The 15,261-nt window shown below is 38.2% G+C and overlaps 1 protein-coding gene and 1 pseudogene across 1 annotated transcript in view; one reads left to right on the plus strand and one right to left on the minus strand.

Annotated features, from left to right (window-relative positions):
• PDE3B (phosphodiesterase 3B) overlaps positions 1 to 15,261 on the plus strand; it is a 183,510-nt gene that overhangs the window by 145,712 nt on the left and 22,537 nt on the right. The window contains exons 11-12 of the mRNA XM_060018547.1: positions 1,054 to 1,167; positions 13,792 to 13,991. Of these exons, the coding sequence (XP_059874530.1) occupies positions 1,054 to 1,167; positions 13,792 to 13,991 (314 nt within the window). The remainder of the gene's footprint in view (positions 1 to 1,053; positions 1,168 to 13,791; positions 13,992 to 15,261) is intronic.
• Positions 12,906 to 13,392, minus strand: LOC132429799 (dynein light chain 1, cytoplasmic-like; annotated as a pseudogene).

The following is a 15,261-nucleotide window of genomic DNA, read 5'->3' on the forward strand; positions in this document are numbered from 1 at the left end:
TCAGTTATACATATACGTATGTTCCCATATCTCTTCCCTCTTGCGTCTCCCTCCCTCCCACCCTCCCTATCCCACCCTCCCTATCCCACCCCTCTAGGTGGTCACAAAACACCGAACTGATCTCCCTGTGCTATGCGGCTGCTTCCCACTAGCTATCTATTTTACGTTTGGTAGTGTATATATGTCCATGCCACTCTCTCACTTTGTCACAGCTTACCCTTCCCCCTCCCCATATCCTCAAGTCCATTCTCTAGTAGGTCTGTGTCTTTATTCCTGTTTTACCCCTAGGTTCTTCATGACATTTTTTTTTTTCTTAAATTCCATATATATGTGTTAGCATACGGTATTTGTCTTTGTCTTTCTGACTTACTTCACTCTGTATGACAGACTCTAGGTCTATCCACCTCATTACAAATAGCTCAATTTCATTTCTTTTTATGGCTGAGTAATATTCCATTGTATATATGTGCCACATCTTCTTTATCCATTCGTCCGATGATGGACACTTAGGTTGTTTCCATCTCCTGGCTATTGTAAATAGAGCTGCAATGAACATTTTGGTACATGACTCTTTTTGAATTATGGTTTTCTCAGGGTATATGCCCAGTAGTGGGATTGCTGGGTCTTATGGTAGTTCTATTTGTAGTTTTTTTAAGGAATTTTAAAAGTCACAAAAAGCAACTGTAGGGATTTCCCTGGCACTTTCACTGCAGGGACCCACCCTAGTTTGGGAACTAAGATCCCACAAGCCTCGCAGACTGGCCAGAAAAAAAAAAAAGCAACCTTAAGTAAATTAACCCTGGTAATGCTGCCTTTTCTTTGACCCCTCTAATATGTTTTCATAGTATATGTGAAAGTTTTTAAAAGAAAGCTTTTTAACACATCAATAAACTTTTACAAAATAAGATGAAACAAAAACATAATTGTTGGAAATTATTCTAAGCCATATATTTTATTTATGAGGATACAGTATGACTAGAAAGTACTTTTTAAAATGTCCTATGTTAAAAATAACAGAATGATCATTTTTATAAAACATTTTGGTGACTTTAGATCACAATCGTATACATGCCACAGATGTCCTACATGCTGTTTGGTATCTGACAACACGGCCAATTCCTGGTTTACAGCAGATCCACAATGATCATGGAGCGGGAAATGAAACAGGTACTTCCTTCTATAAATCTTTCCTTTAATTATTTGATTAGGAATAATAAATCATACTATCTCATTTCATTATCTCTGTTCTCTTAAAAGTTTTATTAAGTAAACTTTGGTATATATAAAGGACTATGTAAATTTTGAAGAATAATGACATGCAAATTAGGAAACCCACTACCCGTCTTAAAAGTGAGGTTAAGATTCAGTACTACTCAACCTACCATGTTTCTTTTCTGTGTCCCACAGTGCTGCCTTCTTCACTGAGGTAGCCAGTATCCTGAATATTATGATAATCATTTATTTGCTTTTCTTTCAATTCTTAGTTTTTTTGTTTTAGGTGTATCATGTAAATTTAAAATATATGACATTCCTAACAAAAGTGGACATGTTTAAAATCTTCATATAAGTATTTAAATAATAATATTTAAGAACTTGTTAACATTCAAATTTTGTTTCCTCATAAATGTAACTATTTATACAAATATAATGAATTATAACATTCATGGCTCTCTCATTCTAGTTTATAAAAGAGGGGAGACGGGAATTACCTGGTGGTCTAGTGGTTAGGATCCGGCACTTTCACTGCTGTGGCCTGGGTTCAATCCCTGGTGAGGGAACTGAGATCCCAGAAGCTGTGTGGCCAAAATTTTTAAAAATTAAAAAAAAAGAGGAGAAATGCTCCAATAAAATACACACATGCACACACACACACACACACACACACACAAATCAGGACAGAATTTACGTAGTTACAAATGCCTGAGAAATATTACCATACTAATCAGTGTAAATGTGATATAGTCTTAGCCACTGCTTTACATTCTTTGGTGGTTTAAAGTACTGCCATTGTTTGATGGATTTGCCTTATGTCACTGGTTCATTTTTGTCTGCCATCCATACTCTTTTGTAGAGCTCTTCCTTCCTTCCAGTAGTTCCGTGCTTCCATCAGAGATCATTTTCTTCAGCCTTTTTGTTTGCAGATGTATTTTTTTAAATTTTTATTTATTTATTTATTTTGGCTGCATTGGGTCTTCATTGCTGCACGCTGGCTTCCTCTTGTTGGGGCAAGCAGGGGCTACTCTTTGTTGTGGTGCACGGGCTTCTCATTGCAGTGGCTTCTCTTGTTGCGGAGCACAGGCTCTAACCGTGCGGGCTTCAGCAGTTGTGGCACGTGGGCTCAGTAGTTGCGGCTCGCGGGCTCTAGAGCGCAGGCTCGGTAGTTGTGGCGCATGGGCTTAGTTGCTCCACAGCATGTGGGATCTTCCCAGACCAGGGCTCAAACCCGTGTGCCCTGCATTGGCAGGTGGATTCTTAACCACTGTGCCACCAGGCCAGTCCCTATAGATGTATTTATTTTGTCTTAGAATAATGTTTTCTTATTTCAGCACATTTGTAGATACCTCTGGGTTCATCTTCTGACTTCTATAGTTTCTGTTGACAAATCAGCCATAAGTCTTTTTTCTCCTTGAAAGTATTATGTCCCTTTTCTCTTTGCTATTGGTTTTTAACATTTTGACTATGATGCACTCAGATGATATTCTTTGTATTCATCCTATTTGGGGTTCACTGAACTTCTTGAATATATTGATTAATATCTTTTGTTTTCTATCACACTCTTCAAAATTCTTCCAGCCTTCTCCCACTGCCCAATTCCAAAGCTGTTTTCACATTTTTTAGGTATTTGTTACAGCAACACCCTACTTCCGAGTGCCAAAATCTGTATTAGTTTTCTATTGCTGCTGTAACAAATTACCACAGACTTAGTGGCTTAAAACAATACAAATTTGGGGAATTCCATGGCAGTCCAGTGTTTAGGACTCTGCACTCCCAGTGCAGGGGGCATGAGTTCCTACATGCCACATGGTGTGGAATGTTTCCTTGCCCCCTCCAACTTCTGCAAGCCACCTGCATTCCATGGCTCATGGCCCCTTCTTCAAAGACATCAGCGTTGTATCTTCAAGTCTGTCTCAGACCCTGACCTTTTCATCCTTCAAAAGAATTAGCAAAAAGTGGTACAGCTACAATGTTGGTTTTCTGTCCAGAGTACACATTCCTGACAGTGCACCTCCTACTTTTAATATTTTTTGCAGTCTGAACAGGTTGAGAATTTCCCAAATTATCAAGTCCTGGACCCGTTTTGCTTAACAGTTCTCCCTCATTTTTCTCTTGCATTTTATTTCAAACAGTAAGAAACCTGGCTATATATCTTTAATACTTTCCTTGGAAATCTCCTCAGCTAAATATCTAAGGTCATTGTTTACAAGTTTTTTATTCCACATACGCAGCACACAATTCGACTAAGCTTTCTGCTGCTATATTGACAATGATCCTCTTTCCTCTAGTTTCCAATTATGGGTTCCTCTGAGCCCTCACTGGCACTGCCCTTGACAGCAGTTTTCTACCACCAGCCTGTTCAAGATGATTTAAGTATTCCCTAAGGCAATGCCTGTTTTCTCTTCCATGCACTTTACTTCCTCCTGAGTTCTTACTAGCAATGCTATAAGTCCTTATACACAATATTATGGAATCAAGTATGTGTAGAAGACGAAGCTTCCTTTGGGAGACCAAGTAGCTGTTGAAATGTAAAATTGTGGTAGAAACAAAGACTATAAGGACTATGGGATGTGCTGCCTTATTCTGATTGCAATGGAGAATTAATAGAAAAAAAAAATGATGACACCAAAAGTATAAGCAACAAAAGCAAAAATAAACAAGTGTGACTACATCGAACTAAAAAGCTTCTACACAGCAAAGGAAACAATTTAAAAAATGAAAATGCAACCCTCAGAATGGGAGAAAATATTTGCAAACCATATACTGGGTAAGGGGTTAATATCCAAAATACATAAAGAACTTGTACAACTCAATAACCAAAAAACAATCCAATTTTTAAAAATGGGCAGAGAAACAAAATAGACATCCAAATGGCCAACAGGTACATGAAAAGGTACTCAGCCTCACTAATCATCAGGGAAATGTAAATCAAAACCACAATGGGAGGCTTCCCTGGTGGCGCAGTGGTTGAGTCCACTTGCCGATGCAGGGGACGCGGGTTCGTGCCCCGGTCCAGAAAGATCCCACATGCTGCAGAGCGGCTTGGCCCGTGAGCCATGGCCGCTGAGCCTGCGCGTCCAGAGCCTGTGCTCTGCAACGGGAGAGGCCACAACAGTGAGAGGCCCGCGTACTGCCAAAAAAAAAAAAACCACAATGGGATATCACCTCACACTTGTTAGAATGGCTGTCATCAAGAAGGCAAGAGGTAAGTCTTGGGCAGGATGTGGATATAAGGGAACACTTGTGCACTGTTGAAGGGAAGGTAAATTGGTTCAGCCACTGTGAACACAGTATGGAGATTTTGATTCCTCAAAAAAATAAAAATAGAACTATCATATGAAGTAGCAATTTCTGGGTATATATCCAAAGGAAATGAAAACAGAAGTTTAAAGAGATATACACACTCCCATGTTTATTGCATCATTATTCACAATAGCCAAGACATGGAAATAACTTGTCTGTCAATGGATGAATGGATAAAGAATGTGTGTGTGTGTGTGTGTGTGTGTGTGTGTGTGTGTGTGTGTATGTGTATACACACACAATGGAATATTATTCAGCCATGAGAAAGAAGGAAATCCTGCCATTTTCAACAACACAGATGGGCTTGAGGGCATTATTATGCTAAATGAAATGTCAGACAAATACTTTACGATATCACTTATGTATGGAATCTAAAAATGTTGAACTTGTAAAAACAGGCCATGAGTGAGGGAATTGGTGATATGTTGTTTAAGGGTACAAACTTGGAACTAGTAGATAAACAAGTTCTGGAGAGCTAACGCACAGCATAATGATTATAGTCAACAGTACAATATTATAAAGCTCAAAGTTGCTGAGAGACTAGATCTTAATTGTTCTCACCACAAAAAAGAAATGATAGTTATGTGGTGTAGTGAGGTGTTAGCTAATGCTCCAGGTGGTAATCATACTGCAGTATACAAATGTATCAAATCAACACCTTGTATACCTTAAATTTACACAGTGCTTTGTGTCAATTATATTTCAATTAAAAAAAAGAAATGAAATGACACGTTTAGAGTTTAAATGAATGGTTAGAGAACCAGATAGCTAAAAGATTCCTTCATTTTTATAGTAGTAGGATCATAACTACTGAAAACATAATCCAAAGTCTGATCCTGAAGTTACCTGAAATACAATTCAAGTTGAGTTCATGGCCTCACTAAGCCTCTTACGTTAGAACTACGGTATCAATTGGGAAAGGACGGACCCTGATAACTAACTGGAAGGGGAATATTTGAGTAGATTTCAGTAAATCTGATTACCCTGAACCCCTCAAATCTTGCTGTACCTCCCTGCTGAGAAACAATCATTTCTCCTTGTGTTGGTTGCCTGAAGACCTTGTAACAACCTCACCTGAGATTCTTGACTTGTAGGGGAATGTTATTTCACCTCTAAATCCAGTCCCACCACCTCTCATTTCTTTGTGATCCATAATTAAACTCATATCTGCCAGGAGCTAAGTCTGAACACCAGAATAATTTCCTAAATTTATATTGGCAGAAACCTGAGGAACATATGTGGGAATGGATTTAAAGTGTTACAGCAAGGGAAAGGAAGGTAATGGTTGATCATTCTGAATTTATTGATATAGGTGTACCTATTAGAGATTCTGGATTCAGGGCATTAGCTTGAGTGTTCGGCAGTGGCCCTAACAGTTTGCTCCATTCATTGTCTGAAATCTAGGCATGAAGAGAAATTGAGGTGTCACAACTTCCTGATATACTGTGGAGGAAGGAATTCACAGGCTTACACTGATAGGATATTGAAATGGATTGGTCATGTAGTCTTCCCACCCATACCTAACCATGTCCCTCAGAAGTGTCCCCCTTCATCAGTGTTGAGAAATACATTGCAACGCTAACTCCTGGCCCACCAATCATAGTAGGGGCTTACGGAATTTAGATGATAAAAGGACTTTCGGCCTGGGTCCATCTCATAGTGGTAGTTCCCTGAACCCACCCGTTTTTGGAATGCACAGTTGGAATAAACATATTTAGCAACTGGCAGAATCTCTCCATTAATTCCTTGATCTCTGCAGAGAGGACCATCATGGTGGGAGGGGTCAAGTGAAATCTCCTGAAACTGCCTCATTCTAGCAAAATAGTGAACCAAAGCAGTACCTTGTTTCTGGATGGACTGCAAAATTAGTGCCACCATCGAATGCTTAATAAATGCAGGAGTGGTGACTTCCATCACATGCTATTTGACCTGTGGTACTTTAGCTTTTACACAAGATGAATGGATCTTGAAAAATGATGGTGGGTTATTCTAAACTTCATCAGGTGGTGACTCCAGTTGTCACAGCTGTTCCAGATATGAATTTTTGAATAAGTCAACCCCACTCATCCTATTTGGTACACAGCTGTTAATCTGGAGAAATGTGTCTTTTTTTATACCTGTTAGCAAAATCCACAAGAAGACATTTACTTTCTCATCTGGCAGGCATAGCAGTACACTTTCATCATCCTAGTTCTGGGCTATATCAAGTCTCCCATTCTGTTATAATCTAGCCTAGTCCCATAAGGTATCAAAGTGGTCCAGTATAATGACCAGATAATGCTGAATAGCTCTACTGTGCAAGATGTAACAAATATCCTAGATACCTTGATAAGAGTGCCAGAGGAAGAGAAATGAGAGAACTTGCACAAAAATTCAGAGATTGCTACCTCAGTGAAGTTATTAGGAATCTGGTGGTCTAGGATATGTTGAGGTATCCTCTCCAAGGTTAGGGACGATTATTTTGAATTCTCTACCTAGAGTGCTCTTTGGATTCTAAAGGCAAATTTACAGTATCTCAGTACTGCTGCTCCAACCCATGAACTTAAGGCTATGAATTTTATGTGCAACTCAGAGCAGGAGAATCATGTGAAGCAGTTTCAGGGTAGTGTAAGCTGCTTGGACACTTGGCAATATGACCCTCAACACATCCAGTAGTTTTCAGAGTATCTTTGGCAGGTAGGGATCCTCTGTGGAGTTACAGAAGATCACTACAAGGGAATCATAGTATAAATCCTTAGGATTTTGAGGCAGTGCCCATCCTTCTTCCTCGGATAACTGTTCTTTTTGTAAAACAGCTGCTAGATCGTTACTGGGCTCTGATAGAGTTTGAATATTTGACCATGTGCACTAAGTTACCACATGACCTGCCTGTCCTAAACTTGGGCCCTCTGACTCTCCTAAAGTTGGCATGTACAGTATAGCACTCAATCATCAAGAGGAAATATTAAATACAAGGTTAGTTTTGAGCTGCCCCTGAAGGAACAGGAGACTCCAAATATGAACTCAGATTGCTAATACGTTGGCACTCTTCCTTAATCCATATGGCCTCATGGGGAATTACCCATGACTGGGTGACTGAAGGAGAAAAGACCTGGTTTCTAGATTGTTCTGTCCCATATACCAGTCAGTACCTCCTGAAAGTGGATGACTACAGCTTTATAGACTCTCAAAGGTATCCTTTGAAGGATAAAAAGGGGAAGGTAAATCCAATCAGTAGGCAGAACATCAAGCAGTAAATCTGCTTGTTTATTTGGCCTAGAGAGAGAGATGACCAGGAGAAAGGGTCTACACAGATACATGGCCTGTGGGTAATAGCTTGCTTGGATACTTAGAGTTTTAGAAGGAAAAAGATTGGAAAATTGGTGATAAGGAGTTCTGGGAAAGAGATTTGTGGCTAGACTTCTCAGAGTGGAGGATATCTGTTTCCCATGTGAATGCTTACTGTAGTGGTTAATTTTATGTGTCAACTTGGTTGAACCATGATGCTCAGACATTTGGTCAAATATTTTTCTGGATGTTTCTGTGAGGCTGTATTTTAGATGAGATTAACTCATCAGTGGATTTTGAGTAAAGCAGATTGCTCTCCATAATGTGGGTGGGCCTCATCCAATCAGTTGAAGGCTTTAATAGAACAAAGACTGACTTCCCCCCAGAAAGAAGGAATTCTGCCTGCAGACAGCCTCCATACTTGAACTGCAGCATTGACTCTTACCTGGTTCTTCAGTCTGCTAGCCCATACTGCAGATTTTGGACTTGCCAGCCTCCATATTCGCATGAGCCAATTCCTTAAAATCTCTCTCTCTCACACACACACACACACACACACACACACACACTCTCTCACACACAAACACACACACTGTTGGTTCCACTTCTCTGTACAACCCTAACTAATACACTTCCCAAAGAGCATTCCCTGCAAAAGAGGCTCTCAATAATCAAGTAGTCAAAATGACCTCTTCTCTTGATTATCAATCAGACTCTGTCCTTAGCTACTCCCGTTTTCATTTGGTGGGCTTATAAACACAATAGCCAAGATGGCAAGAATGGAGATTATGCATGGGTTTAGCAACACGGACTTCCTCTCACTGAGGCTGACCGGACCCTGGCTTCTGTTGAGTGCCCAGCTTGGCAATAGGAGAAACCAATGGTGAGCCCTTGATATAGCACCATTCCCTGGGGGAATATCCAGTCATCTATCTGGTAGTAGTAGGTTGATTATATTGGATCCCTTGCCTTATAGAAGAGACAACTTTTGTTCTCACTTACTCTGTGTATGGATTTACCTTTACTGTCTATAGTGCTTCACCGTCACCATCTGTGAACTTAGTGAATGCCTTATTCACCATTGGCTTATTATATACAGTACTGCATATCAAGGAACTCATTTTTGCCTCACAAGATTGTTGCACTGGGCTCATGCTCACAGAATTTACTGATCTTTTCATGAACTTTATCATCCCACAGCTGGCCTGAGAGAATGACATATTGAAGACTCAGTTGGGGCACCTGTTAGGTGAAAACATTTTGTGGGGCTAAGGTGCTGTCCCACAAAATGTGGTTTATTTTCTGAACCAGTGACCAGTATATGGTACCATTTCTCCTATTTCAAGAATACACAAATCTGTGAATCAAAGAGTGGGATTAGGAGGGTTTTTTCTGTTACCTCAAACGATCCACTTAGAAAATTTTTGCTTCTCCCCCAACCCCCACCAAAACAAACAAAAACTTGGCTTACATACCTTAGTTGCCAAGGAAAAATGCTTTCAATAGAGGACACATAAAAGGGAAACTGTAAACTGAGACTGACATCTGGCCACTTTGTGTTCTCCATGCCTTTGAACCAGTAGACAGGAGGAGGATTCTGTACAAGGTCAGGTGATTGATCCTGTCTGATCCTCATTATCAAGAAAAAATAGGGTTCCTACTACACATGGGAGGATGTATGTTAGGAACCCAGGGGATTCTCTGACCTTTTTGGTACTCCTATGTCCAGTGACAAAAGAGAATGAAAAACTGCAGTAATCCAGTGCCATAAGGGTCACTAATAGTACAGACCCCTGAAAGTATGGGTCATCCCACTGGGCAAAGAACCATAATCAGTAGAGATGCTGGCTGAGCAAAAAGGGAATGAGGGATGGGTAGTGAAATAAGAAAATGATTGAATCCCAAACACAGCTATGTGACCAGTCACAGAAATGAAGTCTATAATAGCCATGTATTTTCCTCATTGCTTTGATATATATTGATATTTATTTTATATATTAAGCATTTTTTTTTTCTGCCTCTTTCTCACGCTTCTACCAGTCAGTATGCAGTTGATGGAAATTTGGGTTCTTTCCACTTTTGGGGTGTTATGAATAATGATGCTATGAATATTCTACCAGCTTTTGTGTGGGTATATGTTTTCATTTCTCTTGGCCATATACCTAGTTTTATGGAATTACTGGGTCATAAGGTGACTCTGTGGTTAACATTTGGAGGAACTGCCAATCTATTTTCCAAAGTGGCTGCACTATTTTACATTCCCACACACAACATATGAAGGTTCCAATTTCTTGTTATTATCTATCTATCTTTTTGATAGCCATTCTAGTAGGTGTGAAGTGGTATCTCATTGTGGGTTTTTTGATTCACATTTCCTTAATAGCGAATGACATTGAGCATCTTTTCATGTTGTTATGGGCCATTTCTATATCTTCTTTTTCCATTTAAAAATTTGGTCATTTGTCTTTTCATTACTGAGTTGTAGAAGTTCTTTATATATTCTGGATACAAGTATCTTATTAGATTTATGATTTGCTATTTCCTCACATTGTGTTGTCTTTGCACTTTTTTGATGGTGTCTGTTGAAGCACAGAAGCTTTTAATTTTGATGAAGTTTATCTTATTTTTTCTTTCATTACTCATGCTTTTGGTGTCATATCTAAGAAGGGTTTGTGTAACTCAAGGTCATGAAGATTTACTATGTTTTCTTCCAAGAGTTTCATAGTTATAGCTAGCTCTTAAGTTTAGGTCTAGGATCCATTGGAGCTAATTTTGGGGGATGAAATAAGGAAGAGGTCCAACATTCATTCTTTAGCACATGGATATCTAGTTGTCCCAGCACCATTTGTTGAAAAATTTTCTTTATATATTCTGTACATGGTTGGCTCTTAAATGTTATGAAATCAGTTTCTACCTTTTAAGATGTGAGCATTAAATGAAACAACATGTATGAAAGTGCCTTGCATCACGCAGGGCATAGTTGGCTCTCAACGAGGTCTTGGCACGCTTGTCCAAAAGCAATTGACCATATATATGAGGATTTATTTCCGGACTCTCAAATCTATTCCATTGATCTATGTGTCTATCCTATGCCAGTACCACGCAATCTTTGTTACTAAAGCTTTGTAGTAAACTTTGAAATTATTCTTCTTTCTCAAGATTGTTTTGGCTAATCTGGATCTCTTGCATTTCCATATGAATTTTAGGGCCAGCTTATATATCTCTTGTACCAAAAAAGCCAGCTGGGATTTTGGTAGGGATTGTGTTGAACCATAGATCATTTTGGGGAGTATTGCTATCTTAACAATATTAAGTCTCCTGAACCATGAACATGGGTATTTTTCTACTTATTTAAGTCTTCTTTAATTTCTTTCAACAACATTTTTTAGTTTTCAGAATACTGGTTCTGCACTTCTTTTGTTAAATTTATTCCTAAGTACTTTATTCTTGTTGATGCTAGTGTAAATGGAATTGCTTTCTTGGGTTCATTTTTTGATTATTCATTCCTAGTGTGAAGAAATAAAATTGATTTTTTGCATATTGATCTTGTACCCTGCAACCTTTATGATCTCATTTATTAGTTCTAATAGTTTTCCAGTGGATTTTTTAGGATTTTTCTGTATACAATCATGTCATTTACAAATAGAGGTAGTTTTACCTCCTCCTTTTCAATCTGGATGCCTTTTACTGAGGCCTGCTTTTATTTATTTAATTTTTTAAAGATTTTTTTTTGATGTGGACCATTTTTAAAGTCTGTATTGAATTTGTTACAATATTGCTTCTGTTTTATGTTTTGGTTTTTTGGCATGTGGGATCTTAAGCTTCCCTATCAGGGATTGAACCCGCACCCCCTTCATTGGAAGGTGAAGTCTTAACCACTGGACCGCCAGGGAAGTCCCGTGAGTCCTCTTTTTAAATGAGATCTACAGTAGTTATGTTTAGTTGTCCTTGCCATCTATTTTCTTTTTTATACTACTAATTTTTATACTACTAATGTTAAGTATATACAAACTAATGTATTAAGATCCTAATATGTCAATTCTAAGTAATTATTGAGTTTAAAAGGATTTTTTGGCCATTTTTGATATTTTATGTATATATTGTAAATTCTAGGGGAAATACAGAACACATATAATGCAGGAAAAATTGAAGTTATTGACTCTGATATTGGTAATTAAAATCTTATCAGAATTAAATATATCTTTATCCATACATTTAACTGTCTTGTTTTTACTTTTTATAATTATTTTTAAAAGTAACTCTAGTGTGGGTAATTCTAAAACTCTATTTAGATACAAAATATAAACAGCATGAAAATAATTAGGTATCTTTATAATTATCAGTAGTGTGTGTTAAAGTCATTATGTTAAAACATTCTTGTGATTGCAGATATTGAGTGAACTAAATTATGATAAAGTCCTTTTGGACTTTGACAAGCCAGGGCATTATTCTGAGTTTCCACTGGTGAACACATCAATGAAATTTAGTATCTCTCTAATATCCTTGTGGTTTTATTTGCTGTCTACTCTCAATATAGTTTATTATTTCCTTCTTAATACTTTAAGATCCCTTTAGCAAAAACAATCTAGTGACTATCTAAATGGAGACAGCCACCCAATTACAAAAAAGGAAGAAACAAATGTAAGATATTAAGGACACCAAAAGCACAATGCTGATAGTGAAAACACTGTTTCTAACTAGAAGATAAAAAGAGTTATATTGACTGAGTCATTCCTCAGTTTTCCATGCCTTTTCAGTTTTCATAGTTTTTCTTTACAGTATTTTATAAGGGGCTTCATGGAAGGAAAAAGAAGAGGAAGAAGGGTTGTAGTCAGGGTTACAAATGAAAGGTAATCTATCTGGATAAGATTTGAAAAGCATCTATGTTGAATAGCTTACTTTGTTAATATATTAAATTCCTAAGTCTCTATACTATTTCATGAAATGTTATTCTCTAGGTTGGTTTTTCCTGTTACCCCGGGCATTATATCTAACCATTAAATAACAAATGTTTAGAAAATCAGAGGTTTGGGTTTTTTATTTTTTTTTTTAAACGCACACTTCTCCAACACATTTATTTCTTTAAAGGAATGGATTTTGAAGAGAAAAAACATGGGGCAGAGAGGTATGGAATAGAAAATACAAATGTAAGCTGTTTTGCTAATTGCTTTATGACCACAACAAACTAGTACAGAGAATGCCCTGTACAAAACAACACAATAAAGATCGAGGTGTTCCCTTAGGCAAGGCTGAAGATTTCAGTCTCTGGTATTTGGAATTTAGGTTGCAGTCCTTGTTTTTGGACGGATCACTGGGTGTGTGGCACAGTCCATGCTTTTAACCAGATCTGAACAGGAGAATGGCCACTTGGCCCAGGTAGAAGTAGATGAAGTGTTTGGTTTCATGTGTCACATAACTACCGAAGTTCCTCCCCACGATGCAGTGCCAGGTGGGGTTATACTTCTTGTCAAACTGCTTCTTGATATGGGCCGCAATGTCCTTCTCTATATTATATTTCTCCAATGCCTGAGTAGCACACTCCACCGAGCCCTGTTGCATGTCCTCCGACATATCGGCATTTTTGATCACAGCCTTTCAGTCACACATGGTTACCGAAGAGCAGGGTCTGGCCCACTGCAACGGTCTCCTGGGGCAGGGGCTGGCGAGGCTCAGACCCTTTGAGAGTAGCGATCCCTACTGAAGCCATGGTGCATCTATCAATCAGAGGTTTTTAAAAATTATCACTAGCTTGAGTAACAGCATCATGAGAATCCTGTCATGTCCTGTAAAGTGAGTGACTTCACGGTCGTGTTTAACAGTATTCCTCTCTATTAGCATGTATGTTGGAAATAGTATACTATTTTATGTCCATGTTTATAAATAGAGTCTATTTCTTAGGTAAGTCAACAAATAAGATAAATAATGATATTACCTGTGGGAATCTCCTTCTTAGCCTCCTTGTGAGGATATTATGTGTAATGCTGGGTTATTTTGCTTGTTCCTCAGATTCTAACGGTAGAATTAACCCTGGGCGAATTGCTTACATTTCTTCGAGGAGTTGCTGTATTCCAGATGAGAGCTATGGCTGCCTGTCTTCAAACATTCCTGCATTGGAATTGATGGCTCTGTACGTGGCAGCTGCCATGCATGATTACGACCACCCAGGGCGGACAAATGCATTTCTAGTGGCTACAAATGCCCCTCAGGTAGGAACTACTTTTTCAGAAAGTTTAAGGAGTGGTTCTGAAATTTTACAGCCATACTGTATTTCCCTTTGTAAACCATTCTTCAATTGAATCATTTGGCCGTTGGATAATAACACACGGCAGTGATATGACATGTGCTTGTGCTGAAGAATTAGGGAAAAATCATCTTCAGCTGGAAAATAAGTAAAATGTTCCTGAAAGAGTAATTCGCTACTTTTATGAAATTCTGGAGTCTTTGCTGTCAATATCTTTGCCTTTGATCAAATTGATAAGACTTTGACTAGATGTAAGACTTACTCTTCCTTCTAGCAAGATCCTTCATATGCCTAAAAGCTATAATGACTGAGAACTGTTATTATTTTTGTTGTTGTCCTCTTTTTTTCTCTAAGACATACCATAATATGCAGTCTCTTAGGTCTGCATATATTCATATATGTAAAAAATCTTCTAGTACATTATTTTTGTATTCAGTACAGCTGATAAGGTGCAAGATTCCTTTAGGGTCACAATTTGCATGAGAGGTAGGAGTCCCCAGCAAATGGATATTGTAATTGCGATGACTTTAAACATTAGGACTTGGAACTAGATAGTCAGCCCTCCATATCCAGGGTTTCTGCCTGCATGGATTCGATCAACTGCAGATCAAAAATATTTGAAAATTTAAAAAATTCCAGAAAGTTCCAAAAAAAGCAAAACTTGGAATTTGCTGCACACTGGTAACTATTTACATTGTATTAGGTATTATAAGTAATCTAGAGAAGATTTAAAGTATACAGAGGATGTGCGTAGGTTATATGAAAATACGACATCATTTTATTAATAGACTTGAACATCTGCAGGGGTCCTAGAACCAATTCCCTGCAGATGCTAAGGGATGACTATACTTGGTTTTAAGCAGAATTTAGTGTGGTTGTGAATTTTTGTTTAGGCTGGTGATTCCTGAAATGTCAGCTTTGTATTTCTGCCTGCCTGCCTTACAAAGAGCAAGTTGTCAATGATTGTTTGCTGAATTCATCTTACTTCCTCACTTTGTTGCTCTGTGTTCAAAACTCAGTTCTGATTCTTTCATCTTTTATAGCCATTCTCTGTGTTCCTTTTCTCATTTCTCTGACACACTCCCACTGCTTAAAATATAGGAGATAGATTCTCTACCCAGAACAAAATTCAGTGAGAGAGAGAAGATTAAAAGTGCTATGTAATTCATTTTCTCCAGTTAGACTTCATCTCTTCATAGCTCATGATTTCCACAGGTAACTTTTAAATGAATTTC

The sequence above is a fragment of the Delphinus delphis genome, chromosome 8 (genome assembly GCF_949987515.2).
Source record: "Delphinus delphis chromosome 8, mDelDel1.2, whole genome shotgun sequence".
In the NCBI taxonomy this organism is placed as follows: Eukaryota; Metazoa; Chordata; class Mammalia; order Artiodactyla; family Delphinidae; genus Delphinus; species Delphinus delphis.